Genomic DNA, 24,522 nt, shown 5'->3' with positions numbered 1-24,522 from the left:
AAGAGAGGGATAATTAAATCTTTGCTGACATCTGGTTGCATCAAAGAATAAACTGCTGCTAATGTATGCTACAAGGCGAAATCCCCCTGCCTCCGAGCTTAACAAATCCGACTGAAGCAGATGTGACCTGCAGAGGTAGTGACGGTGAAACTGAGTCAACAGATGCTGTGAGCTGAGGGGGGAGTTTAAATTAGAAACAGTGATAATGAAAAGTTTTAATGCTAGAATAACTGGTATCATATTTTCTGTGGACTGAGGGCCAGATTGGAGTTATTTTGAGAGACCAAACATTTTGACTAGTGTGTACAATCTGCATTTGCATCCTTAATATAACTGATGTAACTGTGCTTTACTCTTAGTGGCTCTTTGTTTCCTCTACATTCATGTTTCACGGTAGCAGAGGACTTTGAAATTGATGCAAAAAAGCACAAATTAGTGCTTAAAAATCACTAGAATTCAGGAGGCAAAACCTCCGACACTAAAAATCTCATGAGGGAAGATCACTGGCAAGGTGTCCCTTATTTTTCCAGTGTTCGCTAACAGCTAAAGGTAGCTAACAGCCATCGTAGTTATCTTGTTAAATCTGTATGGCTGCTCTTTTATTGCTTTTATACAACAGTTGCCAGATACAGCAGAGACTGTGTCTGCTATCTCAGCCCGCTCTCTTTCTTTCATCTCCCAAGTTAACAACAGTGGAAGCAACTATTTACAAATCTCAAATTACTAATTGGTACTTGTACTTTTATGAGTACATTTTCAAACCTGTACTTTTACTGGTATTTGAGTATGCATTCTAAGCTGGAATCTACTTAGTTACTTTTAAAATCACTTGAATTAATGTCCAAACCTTTCATCTGCACTTTAGTAGCCAATCAGGTGATCTGATCACTAATGGGCCAATGAAAACGATGAGATACAAACGAAAATTAAAACACTGCAGAATTTAACCAGTAAAAGTGTATTCTTGAATATGTAATCAATAGATGTGGCAGCAAAGTTGCACTGAGCCATTTGTTGAATAAGGACAATTAAACTTTGACTTTAAGTGAGAAAAAAATACAAAAACCTTTGTGCTTTGTATCTAATAAATTATGATTAATCTGTTAGTATTTTCAATTATGGGTTCAGGAAAATGCACAAAATTTGCAACCTTAGTTTGGAGAAGTGATGGTGACATCAGTGGCTCAAAGTAACTAATAATCCGAGTAGTTTTTGAGACAATTACAACACAACAGTACTCATACTAGAGTACAGATTTTCAGTACTCTTTCCACCACCTTATCATGAGATAAGACAGGATCTTTGTATCTTAAGTTAAGATTTAAGAAGTTTCTGTAATACTGCACCCACACTGAGAGAGAGCGACCTCTTCTGGTTCTCTGTATGTTTGTCAGAACATGTGACTCTTCTCACGTTACACACAGCCATTTGATTAACAGGAAAATTATTGATTAGAGGAGCTTTACGAGTGCAAAGCTAACCAGATTTTTTTGAACAGAATTTTATTTGATTGAACAGCTGAATTTAAAGCCCACACAGGACAGCTGGTCAGACCCCGGTGTGCATCCAGACCACATTTCGTGGCTCTCTGTATTGTAAAGTGTTTGTGTCACCGGGGTCCACACTTCCGCTGTAAAACAAGCTGCGTGAATGGACACAGAATTACTGGAATTTCTCCTCTCTGCTATTGATTTTCGGCGGGGTTTGCAAATGTTTACATGACTAGCAAGAGACATACAAGCTTTTTCAAACGATCCCCTTCCCTGCTCTCTGCTCTGTGCATTAGAGGCCAGGAGACAGGCAGGATGTGAGCCGGACGATAAGCTGCAGAGAGACAGAGAGGCTGTCAGGGATTCTCTGACCGTCAGTCCGTCACTGTCTAATAACCTGCATGCAAGGAGAACTGCTAGAGCTTCTCTTTCATGATGTTGGACATTGTTTGAGCAGTGCACAAATTAAAATTAAAATCACATAAAGCAGGATATGATGTCATGCATTAAGAGCTCCCAAAAGTACCCGATTAAATCCACAGTTAATCAATACTCAGCCTGCGGTTTACAACACAACACAGCAGACCACGCAGCTGCTCTTTTGGTCTTTATCTTCTAATGGTTGTTGGCTAAAGTATAATTATGACAGACCAGCCCACCACTCCAGCATGAAGCATGTTGACTGCTTCTGTTGTTAAAGCGGGCTTAAGATATATAAATTTGCTTGCAAGTGGTGGTTTATTTATTCACAGGAATTATTGCTTTGGTGATCAATTGGTATATTTAATGCAGAGCAACAAATATTGCATAATGTCTGTGTAAAAGTAGTTTTTCAATATCACCGTAAAATCCAGTCCACTATAAATCCAAGTTGAAAGAGCTTGAAGTTCTTTCTTAACACCAGTGACATCACTGGGTGCAGGAGGATCAACAGGTTTTGCACCATTTACTCAATGTAGCAGGTAGGTATTTTAGGTATTTTTTTAAAAAATACCACCACAACACCACAAAATGATGCCGTAGAAACATAACATAAAGCTCCCATACCTAATACTTTAAGGCCTCAAAAAGAAATTTTACCTCTTTCCTCAGACTGTGAGACTCCACACTCCATCATGATTTATATAATTTATATTTTGAGTAACATAACCTTGTAAAATAAATAAATAAATAAATAAATAAACGTAGGCTTATATACCACAGAAAATAATGCACATCAGGCGCCCCTCTAGAAACGCCCCTGTTCCTACCTCCAAGACCAATCAGCCTCTGTCAAAACTGATAATGAGTCCTCTTCTTCTGCACCCATCTCTCGTGGTCTATTTTTGGAAAATATAATATCTTACTTCTAACTCATACTCCTGCTGGAACCTTGTGATCCATGCAGTGTTACTCCCTTTTGAATTACACCGAGGATGTAAAATCCTGCATGGCAAAAAGCATCGTTTAGCTACACAATAATAAAATCAAGATCCTATTCTTTGTCCCAACAACTCAATCTGTCATCGAATGTAAAATCCCATGAAAGAAATCTATGGGTGATCTTTGATTCATGTTTAAAATTTCATAAACAAAGTAACCTTTCAGTTTAACATGGCGGTCTGCTCCCTCTGTAAATATAAATGGTTCATTTGAAGGTGATGAAAACATGATTCTTACTTATGAATATTATATCTAATTTTAGCCATGTTCTGCCAATAAGTCCCTGTAAATCTTGCAAACTGGACCTTAAATTGTTGCAGCAAAGTTTCAGACAAGGAAAGTCTCAGACAAAATCTCCAGACAAGGAAATGCTCTCACTGTGTTAAACCTGCACACCTTAAAATTATTTTCCTCTTTTGAAGTATTCATTTCAGCAGCTTTGGGAGCCAGAAGAAATTGGGAAATCTGTTGCATCATCTCTGAATCCTGATCAGCTACATTATGTTTCTGAGCTGGCCTTGACCTCTGACCTCTGACCTCTGACCCCCACTTTGGAGGGATGACAGGAAAAAGAACTTCCTTCCTAGAATCAATACAGAATCACATTATTACACTGTCAGTCAGGATTAAAGGATTTACTTTGAAGAAAGTGCCAGACCTGAACTGCAGACAGGGAACCAGTCAGTACATACAACACTCAACATCAGAAGATACTTTGAGATTAAAAATCAAACAGACATTAGATTACGTTACAACACCGTGACTCACATATGCATCACAAGGAGTCATGTTCATCAGTTGTCAGATCATGACTCAGCTGAAATCCTTAATCCTTAAAAAATGCTGCACCCAGGAGAGGTACAGTAAGAAGGTTTTAGTTTCACCGCAGTTTATTTCTGTTTCAGGAGCTTCAGTTTTCACATGACTAATAGTGACTTCATCACCCTCGCTGTCTGCTGAGGTTTCAGAGGTTTGGACATTTTGAACAGATACTTTAAGACCCTGATTCTCAAACTGTGGTACGGAAGCTCCCTCACGAGGTATGTGGAAGGTCAGTAATATTTTTAAAAAATAAATACATTTAAAAACATATAATACTAATCAAATACTGAAAAAAATAATAATTATGTTACATAATATAAGAAATCACTGGTATGGAAATTAGCGTAAGTTTTTCTTTCCTGTATTTTTGTTTCAGTATCAGCCTGCTGCATAATCACTATCATGCATGAAGCACAAACATACATCATCTGTGATTAACAGTAGTTACTTGCTGTACTGTGATGGCAAGAAAATAAGCAGAGGTAAAATGAAGAGACTGAAAATAAATGCTTCAAAAGCACTGAAATAGTAGCTCCAATACCAGGAACTATTACGAAGAAAAGTGCAGATCAGGAGGAGAATAATTTTATGCAGCCATGCTGAAAATTAAATGGACAATAGTGAACCGAACACCTTAATAAAGACCAGAGAATTGCGCATCATGCTGTATAGAAGAAGATTTGAAACTAGCAGCTAACAGACCAGAAATTCATCGGGAAACTTTTTGCTGAGGTAATAAATCAAGTGAGAAGTTGGTTCATTTCCTCATAGACTTCCATACAATCGCACTTCTTTTTTTTAGCATCTAGCTCGCCCTCTGCTGGCCATTAGAACGAATGTAGGTTTCGAGCACGTCCGCTTTCGCATTACTTTTCATTCCTGGAAGGTCTGTTCACTGTTTATACAGTCATTGCATCATCATCAGATTTTTGTTCTTGCCTCCTTAGATAAAATTATATTTAAAGAATTAATAACACCACCGGTATCTGGGTCATTAATCACAAACAAGTTCTAGACAGCCAAACTTGTTTCAAACTCACTTAAAATTCTAAGAGAAAAATAAAGGTTTCCAGAGGATGGCAAAAGTATAAAAACTACCTTATGTTTAATATTTCAGTCAGTGTTCACATCCTATCATCTTCACTTAAGAGCTGAAACGACCTGATACAGAGTGATATACAGCTATGTGATGTTGTTAGTGAATGAAATGTTTCTTTCAACCTTCAAGCTACAAGACAAAAGATAAAACCTGTGTGTTAAGAAGTCAGGAAACACTAAAAAGTCTTGAAGCGAGGCTGCATGTTTAATCTGAAGGGAGTGTGACAGTGAAGAGGTGTAACCAGATTTCTGCTTTCTTGTGTACTTTGTGATTCAGTGACATGCAGCAGTAATAAGAAGTAATTATGTTATCTGGTTGGAGCTCCATCCTCTTCATCCTCTTAATATTGATTGAGACGCTCTGCTGTGATGTCCTGTCAGGACGTCTTTACATGATGAGCTGATGGAGTGTAAAACCCCGTTGACTCACATCCTGCTGAAGAAAAAAAAAAAAAAACACCAATGAGAGGAAAAATAAGAGGCTGCTTCCAGTCTCACTTTAACATCTCACAGTGACGAACGGCACTAAGAGGCCAGTATGAAGTGTAATCACAGCACTGTGCGTGTGTGTCTCCGTCTGTTGGTGCAGAAACTGTTTATGTGAAGTTGATCTCACTTTTCATCAGCAAATGTTCACAGAACTGCGGACCATGTGGTCTGTTGGTAGAACACATTTCTTACATGGCCCATTTCATATTAAGAAATGTGTTAAATTTAACTCAGCCTAACTGAGCCATCTCTAGATGTTGATGTGTTTGCCTCTGACAGGTAATTGAAAAGAAAAAGTCACTCCATGTGGACACACTGAATGTGTTTCCTCCCTCATAAAACTTTTGCAAATAATTTTTTTTAAAAATTTATTTTAAAATCTGCATTTGTTTGTAAGTGTTCCTCCCTGCTTCTCTTAAACATTTCCACCATCTGTTCAGTGGAAGAGTGTAAAATCACTGGCAGTGTTGAAAAGTAAATACATTTACTTAAATACTCTACTCAAGTACAAATTTGATTGTCTTGTAGTTTCAGTCTTAAACTACTTTATACTTTACATTGAAGTATTGTAATTTTTTCTCCACTGCATTTATCTTCTAGAAGTATATAGTACAGTAATTATAGATACTTTACAGATGCCATTTTACAGATAAATCATGTATACACAGTATGGTAGCTAAAATTCACCCCATCTTGACCAGCTACAACTATAATAGCAATCTTACAGTAGTATAATCAGATATGTTTTATGGTATTGGCAGCATTACAATGACAGGGACTATTCTGCTGCTTATAACGAGTTCTTTTACTTTTGAAACTCTAAATACTTTTGTTGTTCATACTTTTATAATTTTTTTTAATGCCGTACTTGTACTTCTGTTGCAAAGTGAGGTGCAGGGAAGCATGATGAGACAAAAACATCACACAGACAGAGAGTTATTCTAAAAAAGAGTTAGGCAGACTTTTATTGTCAGTCTCTAAAAAACAAACAAAAGAAGGACTTTGCTCTCATTAGTCAGCTCAGAACAAATCTGTCACTGCTCTTCAACATTGATTTTCTTAGCTTGCTCACACCAACAAAGCCTCATTTCACTCTTCAGTGTGCAATCATAAATACATTCAAAGTAAGCAAATCATTTGAGTATCGCTCAGTGTTTGTCTTAGCTGTCTTTTCCTCACTCATCCTTTGACCAATCAAATCTGAGAATCGGATTACTCACAGCACATACAAGGGATACTGTTGAAACAAAGGACTCAAACTCTCTTGAATATATTCTTAAAAAAAATGTTTGTAATGCTGAGTACAACTGTTCGTAATTATATCAATTAATACTGAAACTAACACATTTCTTAACAAAAAGGGGTTCAGCAAATAGAGAGTTGATGCTTCCTCACAACTTGTTCAGTGTAACTTGGCTGCTTTTACTTAAGTAAAAGATACTAATAAAAAAAACTAACTATTAGCAGGTCGCACATCACAACTAAATCAGGGATCTAAACATAAGTAATACTCCATAGAAATAGTTAAAAACTCCACAGGGTAGTTTTAAAACACTGAATCTGAGACAGTATGTTTTGTGGTTTAATGATTACATCAAATTAATGATTTCTTTTACACATTTCTACAAGTTTCCACCACATTCAGCCTGATAGATTTGACTTCGGGATCTCCATTAGTATTTAAAATGTGTCTTTGACTCATGCTTATATGCACAATATGAGTTTGCATTTATTTCTTTTGCAGTTTCAGGTGAACAGGACAGAGTTCATGATCTGAAAACACTCAACATTTTGGACCACGACCCAATCTGCGCTGCAGGGACATGCAAACATGTATCCATATGCCATATCCATATGCCTGTGTGTGTGTTTGTGTGTGTGTGTGTGTGTGTGTGTGTGTGTGTGTGTGTGTGTGTGTGTGTGTGTGTGTGTGATCTGAGTCCAGTGACCAGCCTGTCTTGGGTTACACTCTTTCTATAACATGACGGAGAGGAGAAACCTCTCTGGATGCACCTTGCTTGCGGGAAGCCGAGCGGCTGCAGGCATAAATAAATCTCCCCTGAGGAAAGTCGATACAGCGGCTCACATGTCAGCAGCAGATGAATATCCGAGGCCGTCTGCATCTTAATGGCTACAAAACAATGTGCATATGATACACATACATACATACATACGTGAGCCGTCTCAATATGTGGAGGAGGCACTCAAATCCTTTACTTAAGTGGCACAGCATACCACAGAGAAAATGTACTTCAGTCCCGCAGTCCTGCAAACTTTTACTTTGAAGTAAAGAAGTAAACATCTAAAGTAAAGTGCTAATTGGAAAAAGTCAGTGTTTTCCTGACCATAATAATATTAACGACCCCACCGCTGCTGCCCCTGAAGGAAACAAAATATTTTATTTATGTTATTTACCTGATTTATGTGCACATATTTCATTTCAGCTCAGTGTTAGAGCCTTTATTGTGTTTTGTTGTTGGTCCTTTGTGTTTCTCTGCTTTTGTGCTTCACACACACACACACAGAGGAGAGACAGGTGACCTTACTCAAACTGACAAAAACTTCTTCTGTGACCATGAGTGCAATAAAAGCTTCTCAACAAGAGTAATTTATCAGTGCAATCCATCTAAAACCAAAGGCAGACAGATGGTGACCCCAAATGAGGTGAGCCAAAGTTCTAGTCAGCTTCTCCTCTTTAAACAAGCCACTGTTGCAACATTCAACTCAGGAAATCAGAGAGACATTTTTAAGACTCTCTGTATGGTTTGAAGTTTAGTTTCTTTCCTTTTTCTTTTACCACTTTGTTTCGCCAACAGAGAATTTTTATTGTAAAAAATGTATAGGAAATTAAATGTTACAATTAAATTTTACAGCCACTTGACTCAAGACAAGTGTGTCATGTGTGAAAATTATTCATTTAAAATAGACAGGAAACAGGGCAGAGAGAGGGGATGACATGAAGCAAATAGCAACTGAGCTACAGGCATGCCCAAAAATATCTGTCAAAAAAAAAAAAAAAATAACACAATTGAATATATATTTAACCCTAATTTTCACTCCAAGGACAGTCAGCATGAAGGTATTAGGAAAAAAATGCTACTGTGTGATTTTGACAGTTGACTGTTCCTCCAACTGCCAACATTAAACTTGAGAAGCACTGCAACCTAATGATTATTTTCATCAATCTGTTGATTATTTTTCAGATTAGTCGAATATTTGTTTGGTCTATGAAGTATTAGAAAATGGTGAAAAATGTGCATCAGTGTTTCCCAGAGCCCACGATGATGTCCTTAAATGTCTTGTTTTGCCCTCAACTCAAAGATTTTCATATAACTGTCATAAAGAAACCAGAAAATATTACATTTAAGAAGCTGAAATCAGACAACTTTTTTTCTTAAAATTTGCTTACTAATTATCAAAATAGATGGTGATTAACTTGATAACAACAAATCAATTAATCAACTAATCATTGCAGCTCTGAAAATGAGTAAGAAGTTTCCTTTGGATCCAGAGTGAATGTCTTTCAAATATGCAACTAAAGGAATTTCATGGTGGTGTAGCAAGAAAATGGCAAAAGTAAACCACAATTAATAAGAGTAGTGATTATACATACATTTCATTACACTTATTAAGAATAAAAAATGCACAAGAACCTAAAAAAAATCTGTGCAAAAAAACCTGACCGCCACTCGATAAAAAATGTCCGATAGCTCAGGTTTTGGCATGAATAAAAAAAGGTGGAATACTTCTTTAAGTGAGATGTAATGAGACCCTGTGGTGTCTAAAGCGAGAGGTGCAGCGCTGCTGTTGGTCAGACGAGTCTTCTCATACAGATCAATGGAAACAACTGAGACCAGTGGAGCCAGAGACTCCCTGCTGATTCAATTTACCATCTCTGTAATTCACATGATGATCACGCACACATGTGCACACGCACGCACACACACACACACACACACACACACACACACACACACACACACACACACACAAACAGAGGCAATGGTGATGGGGTGTTTCAAGCACAAATGCATTCACAAAAATTCTTAATAAAAAATAGATATAATTAAAATATAATTTACACATGAATTAAAGGACCAGTGTGTAGGATTTAATGCTGTCTAACGGTGAAAAATTGCAAACATCTCGCTTCTCTCTCCTTCTGAGCATGTAGGAGAACCTGCGTCAAAACTTGTGCAAAATGCAAAAGCCCATATCTAGAGCCAGGCGCTTTTGATTCAGGTGATGCTGAAGTTTGTCATTTGAGAGTCTCACAACAGCAGCTGAGCTTTTGTCACCAGGGCTGTTCCTCTGTTCGTCAGGTCTTTTTCCTTTTCTTTTTGCTCTACTAGCACAGAGTTTGCTGAGGTATTTGTGTTATCATTGTGTGTGTTGCAGGTTTGTCTGTCAGTTGTCTTTTTGATGGACTAAAGGAATCGGAAATTCCAAGAGGGGTTGCTGCTCCCTCAGCATTCCTACGTCTCATGGCCTTGGGCGCCAACATGCAGGGGACCTTTAATCTTTAATTTGTCTTGGTGATGAATCTAAGAAGTTTTGTTTCATTAAGAAGAAAATGTGCCCTTTAAAATGGCTGTGAACATGTTTTCTCCATTGACACTTCATAACGTCTGATCATAGACATCCATGAGTCACAAAGCCCTTTCTCCAAATCTGTATTGACTGGCTCTGGAAACAGATGGCGAGGAGCAGGAAATCTCAGCTCAGAGCTTCCAAGCTTTCCTCCAGAAACCTGTGACCTTCACAGGTATTACGTTTAACTATACAGTATAAACGTGAATGTCTGCTGTATCTACATGCAAACAATGTACTGTGGTCTTATAAAGTGTGTCAGAGGGGTGTGGTGCAGAGTTTTTGTTCAGGAAGTGCCTCCAGCCTCCAGCAGTGGGTGAAATCCAGTCGGCCCATTAACCTGCTGCAGCCAGGACTCGACCAGGGGCTCGTATCAGTCCACATTACAGAGGCATCGATCCCAGGAGCAGCACCGCCAACAGGAGAGCTCATGAATAATTGATGCTGCTCTGATTGAAAGGAGACTCTGCTCTGCTTGTATTTTTATATGAAGGCTATTACAGTTCTTATTGACATTTATGCAGCCAGGAGAAGCGAAACGACAAAATGTATGTGTTACAGTCTGAGAGGCACGTACCCTTTGACCTCTGCATGAGACACACCAGGCTTTAAAGCAATGTCATTGTAAACTGATCAGCATCAGCTGACGTAGTATAAAGAGTAAGAAAGTTCATGCATGAAAAAGGATGGGTCAAATAAACACAGGGCTTTCATCAAGGAAACAATAAGTCAAGTTTATCTAACAAAACTGCACTTATGTCCTAAACCGAACAAAATAGTTTTAGTGCCTGAGCACTAAAGTGTAAGAGTGAAAACCTGAGCCGATAAAAAACGTGTGATACGGTCTCAATATGTGGGATGTGGGACAGGAGATAAAAATGCAGTGCAGTCCCACATAAAGTTGGACACCTGGTCACCCAAACTCTGCTCGTGCACTTGTTGACCGCAGTGTCCCACATGACGAGGCAGATATAATGTTCAAGCTGTGTATTGTTTCAAGAAGGGTATTTATTATCGTCTTTAGAGAGCATCTTTAATGATTTTTACAGATTCTGTTCTCTGTTTTTTCCTCGTCTTTTTTTTTCAACAGTTCATAGAATTAAAGAATGCACACTAAAAATCACTGGAGTTAAAGTCTGGCCCAGTTTGCATCAATGCAGAACTGACACAACACTGGCTTAACTCAGTCTAAAACCTCTGGATCTCTAATTAAAAATACAACAGAACTTATTGCACTTTTTAAGTTGTGACTCATCTATTGCAGCTTTACTCAGTGAGTAACAGTTGGTGGTTTGGATTGACGTAGTTAAGGTACAAGACAGAAAAAACACAAAGATTGTTAAATATTTCTGCAGACTTTTACCTTAGTTTTCTTTTATGTTTGTAAAATTGATTTGTACTTCCTGTTTCATTTGGTAAAATAAGTTTTCCATTTTAAGCCATGTGTGTCTCTTTCAGTAGTTCACCTGACTCTCTCTCTCTCTCTCTCTCTCTCTCTCTCTCTCTCTCTCTCTCTCTCTCTCTGTGTGTGTGTGTGTGTGTGTGTGTGTGCACTTGTGTCTGTTTTTCTCCCATCCATTATTCTGCCAAATCAATTTGTGCTGTCTTTCATTGAGGAGGCTGAATGTTTCATGGAGAGTGCGGTAAATGGTGAGTTTCTGAGAATCAGTGAATGACATGATGAAAGTGTTGCCTAGTAACTAGTTTTCCTGCTTTAATGTAATCAGATTACATTATAAGAACAGCTAATGATGCAGCAGATGGCTCTTGGAAGATCTGACACATAAAAAAAGAGAAATGAAACTTACTGTGAATCAAAATACTGTCCAGGGTGGATTACTCTGAAAACCAAACAGACATTTATGGTCCCCTGAAAAATTGATTGTTATTTTTGGCATCAATTCAATCTGTTGATTTTATTGTTGTTAACAAATAATTTACTTTCATTGTTGTTTTGTAAAGCTCTTTGGACTGTTTCTTTTCATAAATGATTCCAGAGGTGGGACCAAGTCAGTTTTTGCAAGTCACAAGTAAGTGTCAAGTCTTTGCACTAAAGTCCCAAGTCCTAAACTTTTAAAGTTTCAAGTCCTAAATGAGTCACAGTGTGCTCTTCAACAAATGTAATGTCATTTTAACAACAGAGCCTCAACTTACTTTTCTCAAACTCGGAAGTTATTGCATCTCCATCTGTGATTTCAACCCTCTTGTTGTGCATATTGCAGTCTTCTTTTTTGTTGACCACCTCATAATTCTGTATGCAAATCAAATTATCTTTTGTTCAGCTGGAGCTCAGTAACGTAACATTTGGTCTTCATGTTTCTCTGCTGCAGATTGACCGGATGCTGTTGGACTGGTTCAAACAAAGCGGATCTGGAGAATTAAGTGTCAACTTGCTGAGAATGAATAAAGTCAAAGTTTGTTCATCCAGGAAATGGAGAGAAATTAATTGATTAATGGATTCACATTTTTCACTGATTTGATTTATAAAAGGACAGCATCCAATGACACTGATCATTTTGCAAGAAATGAAAACATGGTTGCACCAGATTTAGCAAGACACAATAAATACAATTTGCGATGATGCGCTCGACTTTTAGTTTGATTATCGTACGCTGTGGTACTTCTTCATAGAATCCACAGGTTGTTCTTTGTTGCAGCAAAAACTCTTTATTTCTTCCATGCAAAGTGCAAACAATGTCAGTTTTGTTTCAAAAAAGACCAAACACTGATGATACGGCGTGACAAACATTTAAGCGCTGCAGCGGTCAAAAACCTTTTGCCTTTCCGGGCACATATGCTCTGGTTCATTGTTTATATTGTGCATTTTGTTTGATTATACACTAATTTTCTGCTATATTCTACCAATATATCTCCCTAAATCTTACAAACTGAACCTTTAACACAAAGTAACATAATGTTGTACTTACATTGCATTTTAAAAACTGGGTATCACATCCAAATAGATTATTTAATATGGATTTTTGGGGTATTAAAATGGCAGCAATGGGTCAGTTTAATAATTTAAACCACTCTTTTCTTGTGCTCTATGATTTCAGTTTTGACTTTGATTCAAATTTGCATTTGCAATTTGCACAAACTAATCTGACCTACTTGTTTTTTTTTTGTTTTCCTGGGGTTGTTCAGTCCTTTCAGCCAAAGTTTAGTTTCAGTTTCTTTACTACTGTTTTTTTCTCTCCTGAGTCAGATAAATTGATCTGGTTGTTTGCCAGAACATGTGGCGTTATCATCCTGCTGGGCTGTGTGATAATGTGAGGAGCATTAAATATTCAGTTAAGAGGAAGTTGAGTGTCACTACATTATCTGAGATGTCAGGCATTTATTGATGACTATCTTTTATCTGTTAGAGCTGAAAGGACACACACACTCATACACAAGCACACACACTAAACCGCTGGGACTAATATTATTTGTCTGATAGATGTAGTCTATTTGTTTCATGAATTATAGATCTTCCAAAATGTCATCGGGAGCGAGTTGCCTGCTCTGACTCTGTGCACGCTGTGTGCATGACATCACCTTGACAGATGAGTCCATTCAGCAGCACTTGCTGGAAGTTTTAACTGGGAAACTCAAAGGTTATTCAATCAATAAGTGAAGCTTTTTAAAAATGCTTGGTTGTTTCCTCTACTGCACTGAATTGTTAATTAGAGTCAAAGCAGGGGTGTGTGAGTCCACGCAGGCTTCTTGTAAATCTGTAGAATAATCTGTTTGTAGTTTAACATCCTCCACAGACTTAAACAGATTTAAAGCCACATATAGCTTTGGGTTAAAGGAATAGTTCAGATTATTAAAAGTAGGGTTGAACCTGTCCATAGTCAGTGTATTACCTACTGTAGATGGTGGTCGAAACATCCCCAGTTTGGAGAAGCAGCAGGAGAACCGGTGGTGGAAGCAAAGCAATGCACTGCTGTGGACAGGGTCAGCAGCAAAACGTATTTTAGACTTCAAAAATCAATATCAGTTTAAGCGTATTCTATATTTAGTATATTTTAGCCACTTTAACTGGCCGTCAGACCGCCTTTTCCAGCAGGAATATAAAATGAATCTTGATCTCTCCAAAGCAGCCAGAATCAAACTTTTGCAAAAACTTAATTTTACCTTTCAGAACACCGCCTTTCAGAAGTTCGTTTTTGTTTGATTTCTTATTTCTCAGTAATAAGCGCTGTAACTAAATTAAACATGGCTTTAATTTTGTATCCAGAGACAAACTTATGTAGGCTCTCTAAAGCCCCTCTCACCCCTTAACAAAAAGGCACAAAAGGGTTCAGTTCATTCTGCACTATTCATCTCTAAACACATCTAATTCAGCCCAGTGGCAGATGACATTGGAGCATCAGAGGGCAGCAAAGTGAATCATGTCTTTCCCAATGAAAGGTTAATCAGGGCACAAAAAAGAAAGAAAGGCAAGAGAAAGAAAGCAAAGTAGCTTTTGACTGATTTATTTTAGAAAGCTGAGCGCAACTAACACAGTGAGCTCATGAAGTGTCTGCTAAACATTGAAGCTTCAAGATGAATATTTCTTGTTCAGATGTGATATGAACAATTCATTAGCGGCCACTACGGGTTTGTGTGTACAGCTGTTGGTGAAACTATTAGTAAAAAATAAATACATAAAAGACGCAACGAGAAACATGCATCATGAGAGGAAGGGGACACACAGAGACTACTAATATATAGGACCCAGAATTCTGTGCAGCACCCCTGGTTGGTGGATTCAGTAAATCCAAACTAACCCTTTAAAACTCAGAATTCACACAGTAATACAAACTAACGGACCAATCCAGGCTGTGGAAGAGGAGCAAAGTACAATTAATGATTTTGCCCATGGAGCTTGGTTGGTTTGGAAAGAGCAATATTTGGTTTATATAACATCAGTTTCTCATCAGAAAATATTCTAAATATAGCGGACTCTTAAACTGAACACTAATTTGCCATTTTCAGCATGTAGTTTGCAGCCAGGAGGTTGTTCTTGTTTCCCAGGGACTTTGAAAATGTAGATAGCAGATACTGCGATGCAGCTTGAAGCAAACGACCAGCGGCAGGACTTATACCTGCAGTGTGCATCCAGTGAGTCAGACAACCAGGAGGTTCACTCAGTGGAGTCGTTCTTCCTCTTTCAAGGAGGCAGACTGAAAGGACTATCATCAGTACCCATTTCTTTACTTTTTTCTATTTGATGACACTGATCTTTGATTGGCAAAGGCATAGCACAGTAGATCATTTGACTGGCCATAAGATTTGGGCTCCCAGTGGCTCAAAAAGCAATATGTTTTCCCCCTTTTATGCATTCAAACCAGCAAAGGAATATGAATTTACTGCCAGTCAAATCAGAGCTTCTGTGCTGGTGCTCCTCTCTGCTTCTCCAAACTGGGGGCGTGTCGACCATCATCTACTGGAGGTAATACACTGACTTTGGACAAGAACCTCATACAACCCTACATCAAATAATCTGAACTATCCCTTTAAAGCTCCCCATGCAATGTGCTTTAATGCTTTAAGTTAAGCTGTGGGCCTCTGATGAAATTAAAACAACTCAAATCAGCATGCAGAAATAGAATTACAAGCAGAAATAATTCACTTTGTGAATGAAACAGCACTCTCTGCTCGGCTGCTCTGCTTATCTTTTATCTCTTTCTTATTTTGGAGATGGAATCCGTCAATGAATGTGTAAAAGAGATGTAAGAGAGAGGAGGAGGAGGAGGAGGAGGAGGAGGAGGAGGAGGACGTCTCACTGCCATTAACCTGAGACCACCCTCCCCTCTCCCGGCTCGACCCTGCTCCACCTCCCCTCATTCATGCAAACCCGGCCCTGGTGGAGAGGAAACTGCTGCCCCCTCGGGGATTTGGCATCATAATTATATAGGAGGAAGCGGAACAGTCTGCCGTCTGTTAGAGCTGCTGTGAGAGGCTGCAGGCTGGTCACACATGTCCGCTAGTGTGCAGTGAACAATATGGATGTGGAGCTGTGTTTCTGACACTGTTTGGAAGGTAAGATAATCTCTTTCATTAATCCTCAAAGAGTTAATAACAACAGAGAGTGATTAGCAGCCTGTGGGGTTAAACCTCCTGCTGCTCACAGTCTCTTCACTTTGATTAGGTTGTTGCTTTGTATTATCAGTGATCATCTCTGCAAACTGTGTCACCATAACTGAAGTGATAAAATAATAGCTTTGGAAGCAGTTTTATTTTTTAAAAAACAAAAAACTTTACTGCCTGTGAATGAAGTATGAAAAGTCTGTTTCCTGGGTGGATGTTAAACCAATTTCTGTGGTTTTAAAGAAACTGATCCATTTCCGTCTGCAGGCTGTTTCTGAACGCTGCAGTCTTAATTTGATTTCTTGCCACTGGAGATGATCAGAAAAAATCAATGGGACTCAACATCAGCCTGTTTAGCTTGTACCAAATGATTAGATAAAAGTCTTGCACACACAGAGATTAGAGGAAAGAGTTCTTTGTTGGTCAGGATGTAAAGTAAAAAATCCATTGTAGCTCCTTAAAATAATTTAAATATCATTGATTTCTAGAGCAAGACTCAAGTCAGAGGACTTGGACTCCAATCCAACTTATTATTACTATTTTAAAAGTGTGCCATAAATCAGTTTATTATTCTGAATTAACTTTCATTCATTCTCAGACAGTTGACAATTAATTCCTCACTTTGTTCAAACCAATCCAAAAGCGTCCAAGTTGCAGGAGAAAACCATGAAGGACGTTATTGAGCTCCAGTTGGAAAAAATAATAATAATAATTTTGTTTAAGAAGCAACAAATTGCAGTATGCAAAATGTGCAGGCTGAAAATAAAATGGCATAACAATATGACTTGGGACTTGCCTGTCTTGACTTGCAAAGTGCAAAGACTTCAGACTTGCAAAATGATGACTTGGTCCCCGTCACTCTTCCACCCCTCTGGTTGGAGTAGTCTGCTCTCAGAGAGTTGTTTACAGCACGATTATGATCCCAAATGGAAAAAGTTCTCTTTGTCCTGAAAAACACTGCAGTATAATGTTAATTCTGTTTTTCTGCCTTTGCCTTGTGCTCAACCAGCCCCAATAGTTAGTGAGACATCTAACATCTGATAGATAATGTTAACCAAATGTTATTTAGCTAGCTATATTACATCAATACTTAGCTAGTTAGATAGCTAATGTTACCAAAACAGTAGCTAAATATTTAGATAATCTACATCAATCATTAGCTAGCTTCTACCAACATTAGCTAACGTATGATGTGACAATATACGGTGTGGCTTTTACAGCTGGCAACATCTTTTAATCATCTTCAAAATTTGTCTCTCTCTTCAACATAGTCAAGTCTAACACATGGAATATCTAAATACAAGAAAGCTGATCAATGTTACGTTGGGTACCAAGATTCCTCAGCTATTGTAAAAATGGTTAAATGTGTTGTGGTTAAATGTAACATGCATAAAATTTTATTGTCACTTCATTGATGAACATATCTGCTCAAGTCATGTCAAACAGATTTTCTTTTATCAGCAATGGTGGTTAACAATAAAGAAATTGATTCAGATGTCTGTTTTTCATTGTGTCACAGAGTGAGAAGAGAAAGCAGCCATGTCAGAGAAAAAGCCACGAGGCTCAGACACACGTCCTAAATGTGGCCTCCGCAGTTGGAGTGCAGATAGTTATGTGTGGAGGGGGAAGAAACGCTCCCGCAGCTCTCGCAATGGGTCAAGTCCCGGGGGACTGGAGGTGGAGGGGACGGAGGAGCTGGGAGTGCGATCAACATCCTGTCCAAGGCGGCGCAGAGAGAGGAAGTGTAGCTGCAGCACTCTGGGGGACGCATTGACATCTGGAGACATCGATGTTGTGTGTCGGAAGGCCTTGTCCCGCCGCTCTCTGAGGCAGAAGTTTCAGGACGCTGTGGGTCAGTGTTTCCCTCTGCGCTCACACCATCACCACCATCATCATCACCACCATCCATCAGGCTCCTCGCGACCCTTCTCTGTGCTCTTCTGGTCCAAACGCAAGATCCACGTCTCAGAGCTCATGCAGGACAAATGCCCCTTCTCACCCAAATCTGAACTGGCCCGATGTTGGCACCTTATTAAAAATCACGCCACCCACCAAAGTGCCCTGAAGGACATGGAGACTCCCCTCAAACCAAACGTCTCTTCTTCCTCCACCTCCCCACCACAGACGCCCTTGTCCTGGGAGGACATTTGCAGCTCTCCTGCACATGGAGAAACCAGTCTGGAAGACTGGGACCCTTCTTGTCTTCACAAGGGAGCGGAGGGCCTCTGCGGTCACACTGACTACATCCTGGTCCCAGATCTCCTCCAGATCAACAACAGCCCCTGTTACTGGGGTGTGTTGAACCGCTTCGAGGCAGAGGAGCTCCTGGAGGGCAAACCAGAGGGGACGTTTCTGCTCCGAGACTCCGCCCAGGACGAGTTCCTCTTCTCAGTCAGCTTCCGCCGCTACAGCCGCTCCCTGCACGCACGCATCGAGCAGAACGAGAAGCGTTTCAGCTTTGATGTGCGCGACCCGTGCATGTACCAGGACTCCAGTGTGACAGGACTGCTGAAACACTACAGCGACCCCGCCACCTGCCTCTTCTTTGAGCCCCTACTCTCCCGGCCGCTCTCCAGGACCTTCGCTTTCTCCCTGCAGCACCTGTGCAGGACTGTGATCTGTAGCTGCACCACCTACCAGGGCATAGACAGCCTGCCACTGCCACCTCAGCTCAGAGACTACCTCAGACAGTACCACATTAAGTGTGATGGGGCCTGTGCTGTGTGACCGCCATGGTCATAACATGGAGGGCAAAGATATGACAGGCAAAGGGCTGGTTCTCTTGGCAAAGAGGCAGGAATATTGTTTGTTTTTGCAGCTCTTAAAGGTCTAAAAGGTGCAGAAGTTTTTTAAAGATCTTCACTGGTGCACTTCACTTGATGCATCAAGAGATTGAACAAGTAAACCTGCAAAGGTTTATCAGTCGTCTCTACAGACTTGAACCCACATATTGCAGGAATGTTTCTTGGGTCATCCTTCGGTACTGCTGTAGTCTAGTAGTTACTTATCTGATACTACACCCAACCTGTTGAAGATGGAAACCTGGGCTGGTTTTCAAGAACAGAGAAACAGCAGGAAGTGGGTTTATTTACCGAGTCCTGCTCTCATGACCAGTCCAAAGGGTTTGGGGAAAGGGGAAAAGAGGAACTGTAGCCCCTCCATTTCGCTTTACAGTACTAAGGGATGATTTGAAACCTGGGTTCTGCATCTGGTCATCTTGACAGTCTCTGGAACCAGGGTCAAGCCTTAATATTTTTCATGGTGTAAGGATTCTCAACAATGACCAAGACATGAAATCATTTTTGTGGATTATTGAGTCTTGAAGTTGAGGCATTTCTCTGTTAACTTTACAACTTCAAAGTTGTCTTGCAAAGACATCTACTATCTTGAGGAACTGCACCTGTCATGATAACTAGCTGAGACCAAACCTCCTTTCATATACCTTTATATCATAAAAGTGCTGTCAAAGGATAGAAGTACGAAGACTCTGACTGCCTCTAGTAATATTCAAACATTATTAATTCTACAGTAACTTTTCAGCTAAGCAGAATGTTTAGACCTGTGTGGTACAGAGTCTGTTCCAACATTTCTATATCAATGAAAATCCTTAAACACAGTTGTAGTCTAATCAGAAAATTCAAATCACATCTTTCTCCAAAGAAGTGTGAAGATTGAGGTTATGAACTGCTCCTTACTGATCGCTCAACACATTTAACGTCTAATGGGAAAGTTGAGTCTGGTGAACTGAAGACGAAACAACTGTTTTTCAGCTGAACTTTTTATCTGCTGCACAAAATGGGTTCATGCAATCTGTCAGTAATCAGTATGAACGAAAGAAAGAGAGATACATAATGACGGAAAAAAGAGACCTTATTGATAAGTCGGCTCAAGGACTGTAAAGGTCACAAATGACACCTTTTTCAGCCTAACACCTGGTAATAACATGCATTTGGGTGATAAAGTCTCAAGTGGACAGCTCTGAATAGGTTAGTTCACATCTGGCATTATAATGAGTGACCACTTGTGATTGGCTCTCACTTGGTTTTTTACACAAGCGAAAGAAATAATGTATAATATTTGCCAAACAAAGACCAAATAACTAAGAATTTGTCATAGGCAGCATTTCACAAAGTTTCTTAAGTTCCTTTGGTCCTGGGCTGCCAGTTTGAGACCCCTGACTTAATGCGCTGCATTTAAAGCTCAAGTTACAAAAACGACAAAAATATTATGAATTTGCTGATCCTATCTTGCAAAATTTATTACTTTTTCCTCAATAAACAACTCTTAAAATTGTGCATTTTTTAAGGAAGTCTATGAATATTATGTTAACTAATTCAATGGTGAAAAAAGTTGAAACAGACGGTGTGTTCACAAACGTGTGCTGCTTATCGTGGCAGGTACAAGCTGAGAGAATGTGGTCAGACATGGACCAGACCATCTCTGAATGTGGTCTGAGCGATTTGATCTCACTGTATCTTTGGTGTATTCACACTTGTGCACCCATACTGTTCACTTGTGATCGGATTACCCAGGATGCTTATTCATACCAGGTGCAAGCAGGTGCTTTGTGCCTCTCAGCAGCTTCTTATGAGGAGGACTTGAACCTGTTCAGTGGGACTGCATTCTTCTCTGCAGCCACAAGATGGCAGCACAAACGCACTGATCGGAACTCTGGGAAGACTTCATCTTCTTCGCTTGTCTCAGCTGCTTCTTTACCATTTAAAGTCAGCTGAAAGCTCCTCTGTAAAATGGTATTTTAAAATCACTTTTACCTTTTCAGTGTTATCAAAATTATTACTAAAAAATCTGTTGACATATTGGGGTGGAGTACAGGACACTATAAGACTAAGCACTACTCTTGAATCACTGTGATTCTCCTTTAGGCTTTTATTGTATTCACCACACTGATACACAAACCAATAAATGCCATTTACACTGCTTTCATGGTATGGCTGTTTGTTTCTCAGTTTTTTCCTCATCATTTTCTTTCTGATTTAATGGTGCAGCTCAAGTCGTGCTCATCCACGCCTGTTGAAGCTGCAGCTGTGTCATAGTTAGACAGGCTAATGGTATGGAAAATGCTGCTTTTGAAGTATCACTCTGAAAACAATTCATCCCGCTCTCTGCAAAGGACACCTCTAAATGCCAGAGCAAAAAGAGAGATAAGGACATGAAAAAGACTATTTCCCCCCCGTAACCAAGGTGGAATTCAGATTTTTCAATTGATTCATGTGTCATTCAGTTTCTCTCTCCTTCCAACCAGCAGCGTAAAATATCTGCCCCAGCGTGAGCTGTATGAATACAAAACAGGACATGAAATATTCATCATACGGCCATTAGGTTTTTTTGTCCTCAGTAGCTGTCATACAGATATTTTACATCTACATGCCTGATTAAATTGGCTGATCTGTTGTCGGACTGTGTTCTTTTCCTCGTTTTGTGCTTTCATCAAAGTTCTCTATTTCTGTTTCGCTTTAGGTGGAGGATATTAGAGCTGGTTTGCTCAGCAGGGTTAGCATGTTAACGGCTTGTGCTCAGACTGGTGTGATGATTTTAGACAGTTGCACAAAAGTGAGACTAATTTAAATGTTAAATAAATTTAAACCTTCAAAGGATAGTTCAGATTTTATTTAAAGTGGGGTCCAATGAGGTACTTGTGGCAGTATTTACTCCCTCAGCTTCCAGAGACATCAGGGGTACCAGTGTGCAACGAAAAAATTAAAACAGTGGATCAACATTTAAAAATTGAAGTCAATCACACCAAGTATTTAATGCTGATCCAGTGTAAACATTTTATTTAGTTTAACCTGTACCTGACTCCATGCAAACTATTTTCTGAAGATGGAGAAAACCAATTATTTCAAGTTGTCCTAAAAACAAAACAAAACAGAACAAAACAAGCAACAGCAACACAGACCCCCATCATTTTCTTTATTGACTGAATGTAAATAATCCATCCACTTTAGCCTGAAATGTTTAACTCCATGCAAACCGTTTTTTGAAGGTTAGAGCAAACTGATTATTTTAAGTTAAATTTTAAGTTTAAGTCTCAAATATAAAAAATAGTTACAGTTGCCTTCTTCAAAAATTCAAAGCAAACTGAATTTAAAAATTGCTTTTAATACATTTTGATCAATGACTCCTTAAATAAATAAATTAATAAATTGCTAAAATTGTACATCTGGTTCAAAGTTGTAAAGACGAACATGTCCCCTCCCCCTCTTCCTAAGTGCACTTTTTTCATCCATTTTTAAGCGTTGTGTTTGATGGGAAACGACTGTTATATAAGCCTAATACTGCTCCCTCCAAAGTCACCAGACTCCTTTAGCAAAAAACAGTAATTTGCTGCTTCAATCGAGTAATTTGTTTCTATTACAGTGTAACTTTTGGAGAATCCAAACTAACTCAAACTAATACAGAAGTCACACAACAGAAATGAATTAACCAATCAAGGCTGTGGTAGAGCAGCATCTCCCATATTCTGCAAGGTAAAATTAATGTCAAAGGAGTTTGGTGAGTAATAACTGCCTTATATAAAAAAACTATTCTAAATATATTGTCGACTACACTATAGGTGACTTAAATATATTTTGTTGCTGACCCTGTCCCCAGCAGCACATTGCTTAGCTTCCTACACCAGTCCTCCTGCTGCTTCTCCAAACAGGGGACTTGCCGACTGCCATCTACTGTAGGTAGTACACTGACTGTGTATACGTATCTCATACACCACTTCAAAAAATCTGAACTATCCCTTTAAAATTTAGCCACTGTACGCTCAGACTCAGACTCACAACTAAGCTGCGCCTTCAGAGCAACAATCTGATAACAATCACAGGTTTAACAGGCCTTTTTGATGGACGATGTGTTCACTTGTTCCTGGAAAAGCACATGTGTAAATAATAAAATTAATGGTGGCTAAATTCCATTTAGCTGCTTCGGTTTCTGGTTCCTTAAAGAAAATTTCTACTAGGAAAAACTTACATTTCAGATATCAGCAAACCAGTTGTCAGTCATTATTTTAATTTCAGTTATCCAAAATGAAAAAAAGTTTGTATTGTGCAGTTTCATAATTCTAATCTGAAAATGCATTTTTACTAAACACAATGTATTTTGTGTGTTCAAAATTACATTATGGGTATCAGCAATGTTTTTTTAGAAGTGATCAAAAACTAAACATCATGTGCAACTGATGAACTTATAGTTATTGATCTCACGCCCATCTGTCGAGCCACAGAGTCTGTCTTTGTGTTTGATCCCTGCCGACGTGTCAGCGCTCAGTCAATGGACAGTCAGGAGCCACATTTATTGATTCTCCTGAACCACATACATGAAATATTAATGTTGTCTTGTATGATCCAGTTAGCGAGCATCATTTTTCAGCAGCTCACAGCCGACATCTACTGTTACATTAGATTCATGATACACCTGATATCCACATCTGAGAAATGAAACATTGGTTTTTAGGTTTTGAGTTCAACCTGCTCCATATAGTCGTGTGTCGCCTAAAACACACATATGAGGCATGTTGTACATGTTAACACACACACACACACACGTTCTCAGTGATCCTTGTGTTCTGTTACTTCAGTGGTGTAACATTTAGACACTCAGCTATTTGTCAGCTGAGTACTTCCTGTTGCACTAATCAAATTCTCCCCTGAGACGCCGCTCAAACAGGCGAGCAGAGAGTCGACCAATGGCAGGTTGTGTTTGACAGCGCTGGAAAGAGCCAAGATAAGGTACATATAATGTTTATAGCTACTCAATAAATTATATATAAAAAATAAAATAAAAGCTATAGTGAGTGAATATTTGTTTGACCTCTCAGTCTCACCTCTGTTTCATTTATGTGTTTGTGCAGTGTGAAAAAAGTGATTGAAAATACAAGACGTGATGCTGAATCAGAGGTATGTCGGGACTTTAGGAGACACCAGACGAGCAGTATGGAGGTATTTTAATTTTCTTTTTGTTTTTTTGTTTTTTTGTTTTTTTTTAGTTGTTTTTTTCCCCTGTTTGAAAACTGGTCACATTCACTTACATTGTATGTGAGATTCTGCAGCACTGCTTTCCTGTGAAACTCCAGCAGTGTTTTGTGGACTAAAAAATAAAAACGACCTTCAACTGGCATGAGGTAAATAACTGAATTTTCATTTTTGGTGACCTAACCCTTTAATGAAAAAAACTTATATTCAAAATATATTTATACATTTAACAAGTGGATAACTGTTTTAAATATAAGTTTCTATTATATTAGTTTAGTACTTAATAAAAAGGCGTATTAAAAATATATTTATGCCTTTAATTAACAGAAAGATGTTTTAAATATAAGTTCCCATTTTATGTATAGACTAGAGTACATATTTATGTATTGTATGTCTTAATAAAAAGCTGTATTCAAAATATATTTATACATTTAATTGGTGGAAAGTTGTTTTAGAAATAAGTTTCCATGATAGTTGAGTACAGGTTTATATCTTGTGCTCCTTAACAAAAAGGGTATATCTATACATTTAAATAGTGGAGTTTTTGCAGATTTATATTTTGTCCTTCTTAC

At 38.7% G+C, this 24,522-nt stretch overlaps 1 protein-coding gene across 1 annotated transcript; it reads left to right on the top strand.

Annotated features, from left to right (window-relative positions):
* The first annotated feature begins 15,798 nt into the window (after nt 1-15,798).
* On the top strand, nt 15,799-18,829 carry socs4 (suppressor of cytokine signaling 4). The gene is made up of 2 exons (XM_084723393.1): nt 15,799-15,920; nt 17,488-18,829. Exon 2 carries the CDS (start codon nt 17,508-17,510, stop codon nt 18,693-18,695), a length of 1,188 nt encoding a protein of 395 aa, XP_084579519.1. The 5' UTR covers nt 15,799-15,920; nt 17,488-17,507; the 3' UTR covers nt 18,696-18,829.
* Nucleotides 18,830-24,522: the final 5,693 nt, after the last annotated feature.

This window comes from Lutjanus erythropterus, chromosome 1 (genome assembly GCF_056507025.1).
Source record: "Lutjanus erythropterus isolate fLutEry1 chromosome 1, fLutEry1.hap2, whole genome shotgun sequence".
NCBI lineage: Eukaryota > Metazoa > Chordata > Actinopteri > Lutjaniformes > Lutjanidae > Lutjanus > Lutjanus erythropterus.
The sequence above is the reverse complement of the archived record's forward strand: the minus strand, read 5'-3'. Positions and strand labels throughout refer to the sequence as shown.